This window comes from Tupaia chinensis, unplaced genomic scaffold (genome assembly GCF_000334495.1).
Source record: "Tupaia chinensis unplaced genomic scaffold, TupChi_1.0 Scaffold142652_1, whole genome shotgun sequence".
NCBI classification, from domain to species: Eukaryota; Metazoa; Chordata; class Mammalia; order Scandentia; family Tupaiidae; genus Tupaia; species Tupaia belangeri.
In genome coordinates, this window is record NW_006202498.1 from 437,464 (window position 1) to 446,728 (window position 9,265).

General features: G+C 36.4%; 1 protein-coding gene across 1 annotated transcript in view; it reads right to left on the minus strand.

Moving 5' to 3' along the window:
• LOC102468422 (sulfotransferase 1 family member D1) overlaps window positions 1–8,718 on the minus strand; it is a 23,679-nt gene extending 14,961 nt beyond the window's left edge. Inside the window, exons 1-2 of the mRNA XM_027766344.1 lie at window positions 8,436–8,718; window positions 479–604 (exon numbers count right to left, since the gene is read on the minus strand). Of these exons, the coding sequence (XP_027622145.1) occupies window positions 479–604; window positions 8,436–8,580 (271 nt within the window). The 5' untranslated portion in view covers window positions 8,581–8,718. The remainder of the gene's footprint in view (window positions 1–478; window positions 605–8,435) is intronic.
• Window positions 8,719–9,265: the final 547 nt, after the last annotated feature.

The window sequence follows — 9,265 nt, forward strand, 5'->3', positions numbered from 1 at the left end:
GGCCTTTTTTTTTTTTTTTTTTTTTGAGAGGTTTTTTTCTGCTATACAGCGCGTGCGCTCACCAGGCAGAGAGAGACATAGAGATAGAAAGCAAGAAATCACCCCCCGGGGGGGATGGTCATGCCGCAATCCCTTCTCCTCCATTCTCCTCTTGGGATCTTGGGCACGTACGCACACGCGCCCGGCGTGAGTTTTAAGCCACCGGGTCCGGGACGCGAACCGCGGTCGACTACGTGGGAATCCAGCGACAGAGCCATTACACTAACTGCTGGTTCCCACTGCTGGCCCCTTTTAAGCAGATATTTTAAGTGGAAAGGAGTGTGATATGGTTATTGACATAGCCAAATTTTAACTTTTTTATAATAGATGCTTATAACTCGGTTATCCAAGCTCTGTATTGTTTTCCATCATGACTCCAAGAACATCACAAAAGGAGGGATTTACTTTTATAGTAAAAAGGAAAATTTAGAAAAAATACCACTTGAGATTCCAGGGATTATAAATTCCATGAAAGGCACTCGGTTGTATATTGCATCTCGTTTACATTTTTCGGTATCTCCATTGTTATAGATCAGATCCACTATTTCACTGAGCCAGGTTGTTCCTGAGGAAATAGAAAAATGAAAGAAACTCTGAATTTTTCTGTCAAAAAAGCCTGAGATGGTCAACAGAGTTATAGAAGTAAATAACATCTAAAACAAAAATGTGCACTTTATTTTCACTTTTTCTCCTCCCCTTTCCTCCTCTTTATCTATCATAAACATATACATATGCATTGCATGTGTGCAAAATTTTATTAAAATAATCATACAAATGGAAAGCAAAACAGGTTATTATAGAAATAATACAGGGACCAGCAGATGGTATAATGGTTACATCGCTGGACTCCCACATAGTCAACTGCAGTTCGAGTACTGGACCTGATGGCTTAAAACATGCTGGGTGCATGTGCACGCATGCCCAAAATCCCAAGAGGAGACTGAAGGAGAAGAGATTGTGGTGTAGTCATCTGCCCCGGGGGTTGTTTTCTTGTTTTCTCTTTCTCTCTCTCTCTTTCTCTCCAATGAGCACATGTGCCCTATAGCAAAAAATCTCTCTCTCTCAAATAAAAAGAGAGAATATTTAAATAATGATAGCATGTCTTCCTGTGTTAAATGGGAGAGGGGAAGCAGCCAACTTCAAAGACTCTGACTTTCAGTGTATATATATATTTTCTATTTTTTTAAAGAGATTTTTGCCTTAGGACACATATTGGAGAGAGAGAGACAGAGACAGTGAGAGGGAAAGTGAGCAATCATTCACTAGGGGGGGATGGCCATGCCACAATCCCTTCTTCTCCATTCTCCTCACATGTGCCCATTGTGATTTGCAAGCTACTGGGTCCAGTATTTGAACCATAGTCGGCCATATGGGAGTCCAGCGATTTAATCACTACACCATCTGCTGGTCCCAATATATATAATATAATATAATATATGTATTATATTATATATTATATTAATATATTTTTTCTATTAAAAGATTATTTGACTTTGAAATCAAAGAGTCAAGTACTCTTTAGATAACATTTGGTAGAGAGGTAAAAAAGTAAAGCGAAGGAAACTTTGAGAATTCATATGTGGCGATCAGTGTGCTATTCATAAACAAAAGACTGAATATGATGGATCAAGTTACTCTGACCTTTATAATATTGGGTCTCACCAATCTCTTGAGAAATGGGTCAAAATTATATAGGAATACAGTATACTTAATTTTCTATGCTAGTCAATGATCAGGTTATTAAGGCACTGATAAAAAAAAGAAACATGACACCCAGAACAAAAATACCTTCTTAACTTTTCTTTTTTTTGTTTCACTTCACCAAAATGTAATGATAATTATGAAATTGAATAATGAGTGGTATTTTAAAAACTAAATTAATTAACTCACACACATAGCAATGTTTTTGAGTGATGTACACATAAATGTGCCTTGGACTGGTTCCAGATACTAGAGAATCTTAGGTCCCCTTTTTGATTTTCTTTTGCTAAACTCATTCTTCTTGTTCCTGAATAATAAATACTAGGCAATCTCCACTCTCCTCTCATCAAAGATCATTATACTATTGAGAAAAAGAATAGCAAAATCAATACTATCCTTGAACTTTTTGCTGCCTGATTTGACTTAGGCTTAAGCAACGATTCACAGAAAAAAGGAAAGCAAGAGAGAGCTCTAATATCAAAGTACAATGTAGATTTCATCTCCTATCACTGGATGGTTCAAATGTTTACTGGTTTATGAAATCTGATTGAAAAAATTGCCAATTTAGCTATTTTGTGTACTTTGTTATTGGAAAAGTTTGTTTTCCTTTTTTTTTTTTTTTGAGGGGGTGGTAAGAGCACTTGACTTAACTCAATATAAAGAGATATTTAACTTGCATTTTTTTGGGGGGGGAGAGGTTTTTGCTATATGGTGTGGGCGCTCACCAGAAAGAGAGAGACAGAAAACAAGAAATCACCCTCCAGGGGATGGCCACGCCACAATCCCTTCTCCTCCATTCTCCTCTCAGGGTCTTGGGCACATGTGCACACGTGCCTGGAGTGAGTTTAAGTCACCGGGTCCAGGACTAAAAATGCGGTCGACTACATGGGAGTCCAGTGACATAGCCATTATGCCAACTGCTGATCCCTTAACTTGCAATTTTTATAACAAAATTAGAAGGCAGTGATATATAAGAACTTTAAGACAAGTTCTTGATAGTTTATAAAGGAAAGAGGGAACCCTACCAAAGATCATGTGATTAAGCATGTGTAGCCATCTAGATTTTACTATGAAGGAAATATTCAACCTCCAAGAGTATATTTGTAGATGAACTATTAGTATAATGATACCTTCCAAGACTGGCCCACAGGCTAGTGGTTAAGGGAGCTGGATCCCATATGGTCACCCCGTTTTAAATCATGACCCAGGCTACATGAAAAACATGTTGTACGTGTGTGTATGCATGCCCCAAATCCTGGCAGGACGCATAAATGAAGGAGAAGGGATTGCAGCATGACCATGCCCCATTGAGGAGGGAGGGGCTTTCTTCCTTCCTCCTTCTCTCTCTCTGTCTCTTCATCTCTCTCTCTGTCTGGTGAGTGCACGTGACTTCTGCCAATTAAAAGAAAAAGATAATGGCAAAACACTATTTTTATAATTTCCTGTTGTTGAATAGTCTCTGGGTCTTCAGGGATGGGTTTTAGGACTCCCTGAGCATATCAAAATCCAAAGACAATCAAGTCCCTTATACTGAATAGCATATTTGCATATAACTCACATATATCTTTCCATAAACTTTAATCTTAGGTATAATATCCAATAAAATGAAAATGCTACATAAATAGTTGTTACTCAGTATTGTGTAGGGATGACAATGACAAGGAACAGTCTGCATGTGTTCAGTAACATAGCACACTTTAATTACAACGTCACATATTGATCTGTGGTGAGATGAATTCACAGATGAAGAATCCACAGTTATGGATGCTGGCTGTGTGTGGTGTGTGTGTGTGTGTGTGTGTGTGTGTGTATTAGGTACCATCTACATTTTCAGGCATCCCCTAGGTATCTTGGAACATCATCTGGATAAGAGGAGACAACTGTATATTAAAAAACTGAAAAAAAAAAAAAAAGAGCTTGTACATTCTCAGTGACAGCATTTCCTTCTCTAAACACAGCTCAAACAAGGAAATGCATAATAGTTTTGGTCTTAATCAATTTTAGTTTGGTGAGAGAAGGCAGTAAAGTAATAAGAAAAGAAAGATACTTTGCAAACAAGCTTGTTTTTCTACCTACAAAGGTCCATATTCAGCATTTGTGTACTTTCTAGTAGGAGCCCTTGTTTACTTCCTAGTAGGAGCCTTTGATTCTCATGCAGAGTCTTATCACTACTACTTTCATCTATATCTATCAGAGTAAAACAGAAGTTATAAGCAGACCTGATGAAATAAAAATTGCTACAGAATAGAAACCACCAAATAAGCCCCCAAACAAATAGCCAACTGATTTTTGACAAAGGGCACAAGACAATCCAATGGAAAAAAGAAAATCTCTTCAACAAATGGTGCTGGAAAAACTGGGTATTCACCTACAGAAAGATAAAACTGGACCTCTATTTCTCACCACTTACACAAATTAACTCAAAATGGATCAAAGATCTAAACCTAAGACCTTACAGTATAAAACCACTGTTGCAAAACACAGGGGAAACTCTTGGAGACATCAGAAGAGGCAAAGATTTTTTTTCTTTTTTTTTTTAAGAGATTTTTTTTTTTTTTTTTTTTTTTTTTTTTTTTTTTTTTTTTAAGGGACATTTCACTTTACAATACAGGACACATGCACTTACCAGAGAGACAAAGAGAGATAGACAGAAAGCAAAAAATCATACCCCTATGGGGATGGCCATGCCATAATCCCTTCTCCTTAATTCTCCTCTCAGGATTTTGGGCATGTACACGCTTGTGCCCAGGTGTGAATTTCAAGTCACTGGGCCTGGGACCAAACTGCAATCAATCACATGGGAGTCTAGCACTTTAATCACTATGCCACCTGCTGGATCCAGAAAGACTTCTTAAATAAATCCCTCAAAACAATGACTATAATCCCAAAAATAGACAAGTGAGATTACATCAGGTTGAAAAGCTTCTGCTCAGCAAAACAAACAACAATTAGAGTGAATCAACAGCCTTCAGATTAGAAAGATATGTTTGCAAACTATGCCACAGATAAGGGACTGATAACCAGAATATACAGAGAACTCAACCAGTTTACCTGCAAAAGAAATCAGCCCTATAAAAAGATGTGCAAATGAGCTGAACAGACCACTCTCTAAGGAAGACATATGAACAGCCAAAAAAGCATGTGAAAAATGTTCAACATCACTTATTCTAAGGAAGATGCGAATCAAAACCACAATAGATACCACCTAACTCCTATCAGAATGGTTAAGATTTAAAAATAAAGAATGATATGTGCTGGCAAGGCTGTAGAAAAAGGGAATACTTCTACATTCTTGGTGGGAATGTAAATTAGTACAGTTAATGTGGGAACAATATGGAGATTCTGCAAAGACTTACAGATAGAACTATAATATGATCCAGCAATTCCAGTCTTGGGTATCTACCCGAAAATAGGAATGCTCTCTGTTGGAAAAACACTTGTCCATCCATATTTATTGTGGCATTATTCACAATTCCTAAGACATGAAACCAACCCAAATCTATCCATTAATAGATGGATGGATTGAAAAAGTGAGGCACATGTACACTATGAAATATTCAGACATTAAAAAAGAAATGAGGGAACCAGCAGTTAGCGTAATGGCTATGTCGCTAGACTCCCACAGTGTATTCAGGGTGGGAAACACATTTAGTATGCTGTAATGATACACTATGATTGAATGTAAAAAATAAACAAATTTTAAATACATTAATTTTTATTGACTCATTTTATATTCTTCTTTCTGAAATTAATAATAAGGTCATCAGTTGCTTAAATTTATGAACAAAATATTTAGAAATTCAAATGTATAGAAAGTGCTATGGTTAGGATAATAATTTTTCCCTCACAATTCAAGTTCTACAAGTTTGAATCCTAGTATAATGGCTTTGGAAACTGGCACGAGTTTTAAGAGGTGGGGTCTAGGAACCAACAGGTGATGTGATGGTTGATGTGTTGTACTCCCAGATGGTTGACCACAGTTCAAGTCCCAGACCTGGCAGCTTAAAAATTACTCCAGGCACATGTGCTTAACTGCCCATAATCCTCAGAGGAGAATGCAGGAGAAGGCAGTATGGCCATCTCCACCAGGGGTGGGTGATTTCATTCATTCTCTCTCTCTGTCTCTCTCCAATGAGCATGTGTGCCCTATGGCTAAATCCTTATGAAAAAAAAAAAAAAAAAAAAAAAAACCCCAAAGAGAAGGGTTGCCCTAGGGGTAAAACCTTAAAAAAAAAAAAAAAAAAAAAAAAAAAAAGAGTTGGGGTCTAACGGGAGGGCACCATTCAATGGATTGGAGACAAAAAAAATTATATATATATATATTTCAGATTTTTGATAGTTACCAATATAATCTTCAATAAAGGGTGCTGGGAAAATTGGATATCCATATGTAGAAGAATGAAACTAGAGTCCTATCGTTGACCATAAACAGAAAGTTAACTCAAAATGAATTAAAGACTTAAATGCAAAATCAAAAATTATTGCCTGTTGTTTTACTTTAAAACAACTTTGACTAGACCAATGTCCTAAAGGCTTTTTCTTATGTTCTCTAGTAATTCTATGATTTTTGTAATCCCAGAGAAATGGGATTACATTGAACTAAAAAGCTTCTGCACAGCAAAGAAAATAATCAACAGAGTCAAGAGACAAACTGCAAAATAGGAGAAAATATTTCCAAGCCATATACCTGACAAGTGATCAATAACCAGCACATGTAAGAAATTTGAATAATCCCTCAGCAGAAATAAATTGATTAAAAACTGGATAATTCATCTAAAAGGTAATTCTCAAAGATAAGCATACAAATGACCAAAAAGGAAAACATATTTTAAAATGTCCAACATTACCAAAAAGAAAAGAAACACAAATCAAAACTCTAAAGAGCTATTATCTCACTCCAGTGAGAATGGCTAATATCAAAATACAAAAAATTGACAAATGCTGGCAAATATGCAGACAAAAGGTGCATTCTTTTACACTGTTGTGGAAACAGTGTAGTATAGCCAGTATGAAAAATAACATGGAAGTTCCTCATGAAACTGAAAAGTGGAGACCAGCAGTTGGTGTAATGGTTATGTCTTTGTACGCCCATGTAGTAGACCACAGTTTGAGTCCTGGACCCGGTGGCTTAAACTCATGCCTGGTGCATGTGTGTGTGTGCCCAAGATCCTTAGAGGAGAATGGAGGAGAAGGGTTTGCAGTGTAGCCATCCCCCTGGTAGAGTGTGATTTCTTGCTTTCTGTCTCTCTGTTTCTCTCTTTCCAGAGAGCACACTAGCCCTATAGCTAAAACCTCTCCAAAAAAAAAAAAAAAAAAAAAAAAAAAACCCACAAAGAAACAAACGAACAAACAAGACCCACTGAAAATTGAACTGCCTTGCTATCTAGTAATTCCTCTACAGGGCATGTATCCGAAGAGTAGAAAATCAGTATATGCAAGAGATATTCACACTTCCTGGTTCATTTCAGCACTAGTCACAATAGCTGAGATATGAAAACCAATCTAGTGTCCAACAAGTGCTGAATGAATAAAAAATGTGATACAAATACACAATAGACTATTATTCATCAATTTTAAATAAAAGGATGAATTTATGTCATTAGAAACAAAATGCATGAACCTGAGAAGTGAAATAAGCCAGACTCTTTGACTCTTTGTCAAGTGTCCCTATTTGACAAATATTTATCATATATCCTTACTCATTAGTAGAAGCTAAAAATCTTGATTGAATAGAAATAGCAAGTATAATAGTGAATACCAGAAGCTACAAAAGAAAGAGGGGGGAATGGATGGGGAGAACTTACTTAGCAGATATGAGTATACGTTAACAAGTGGAATGGGATATAGATTATTATATACAGTAAAATAAGGAAAGTTAGTGGCAATTTAATATTTATCTCCAAATAATCAGTATAATCAATTTCAAATGTGTGAAATAGTGAATAGTGATAAGTGGAAATGATTAATGTTTATTTTCTTGACTGGTTTATTATACATTATGTATGGGCTTTAAAAAAACTACACCTGCAGATGGCATAATGGTTATGTCACTGGACCCCCATGTAGTTGACTGCGGTTGAGTCCCAAACCTGGCAGCTTAAAACTCACGCCTGGCATGTGTGTGTGTGTGTGACCAAGATCCTTGGAGAAAAATGGAGAAGGGACTGTGTTGTGGCCATCGCTCCTTGGCCAGGGGTTGATTTCTCACTTTCTGTCTCTCTGTCTTTTTCTGTCTCTCTGATGAACGCACATGCCCTATAGCAAAGATCGCTCAAAAATAAAAAAAAAAAAATACTGTACTTTATGAAAATATACAACCATTATAGACAAATTAAAAATTCCAATAAAATTATTATAGAAAGGAAAGTAAATATATAAAGACTAATATATATTCTAGATTACACATATATATCCTAATATTGCTGAATCACATATATATGATGTTTTAATAATAATTATTTGAATTTTAAAAAGGAAAAATAAGACAGCGGCATTTTTTTCCTCAGACATATCTTCCTTTTTATTTTTCTTAGTTTTTCACAACAGCAGCAGAATTTTTCTGATTTAAGATAAAACTCTCCCAACAAATGTTTAATGATCTCAGGTTAGACCTGATTAGTCATCTACAGATGTGTAGGTTCAAACATTTGGATCATGACCAAGTCATTAAGTAAAAATAAATGTAAAGAACTTACCAGATTTGGGATAGGTGGCTATTAACAGGTCATCTGGCCGTGCCTCAAAAGTTTCCACCTGAGACCACTCTTCAGCCATGCCCCAGAAGACAGGGACACCTTGAACATCCACTAATTCCCTTCTGAAGATATTCTGCTCATCCATTTTTGAGAGACTAGATTTTAAACAAAGTTTAGCAGCAGTCAAATTAAAAAATAAGTATTTTCATAACATTACCGTTATTCTAGGCCTTACAGTGTCAGATCACAGTACTGTGCAATGAGGCACTAGAAGTAGAGAAAGTCGTAAAAATGAATGAGGTCTTACACAATTGTTTTCATATGCTGTTAATATGTTACATAGAATCAGTACTTTTTATTTGCATAATGACTTTTCCTTAGACAATGATTTCAGGGATAAGTACTAAAGTTACTGGACTTTGGCATCAGGACAAAAGTGTTTTAACTGCCATATTAGCAATTTAATGCAATGAGAACTTGAACTTACCTTCCAACAGCTGGACCTTCTTAGCTGTACAGTCAGGAGTGACCTAAATTATTGTTAATACTTCTCTCTCTTACCTTATAGAATGGACTGATGAGTCATTCTAATTAAATTATCCACATGAGAACTGAGAAAATGTTCATGGGGAGAGGGCAGAGTATGGTAGAGGAATTAAATGACAAAAGGGTACTGTAAAAGGAACAATCTTGAGGGAAGGGAAGCCTTGGAGACACCTTGGACACCTTGAACTAACAAACTTTGTGACCCTAATTGCTGGGACCATGCAGTTAACACAAGCTGAGTATGAAAGAACTGCCGCTCATGCCTAAGAGCAAGGACTCGGCTG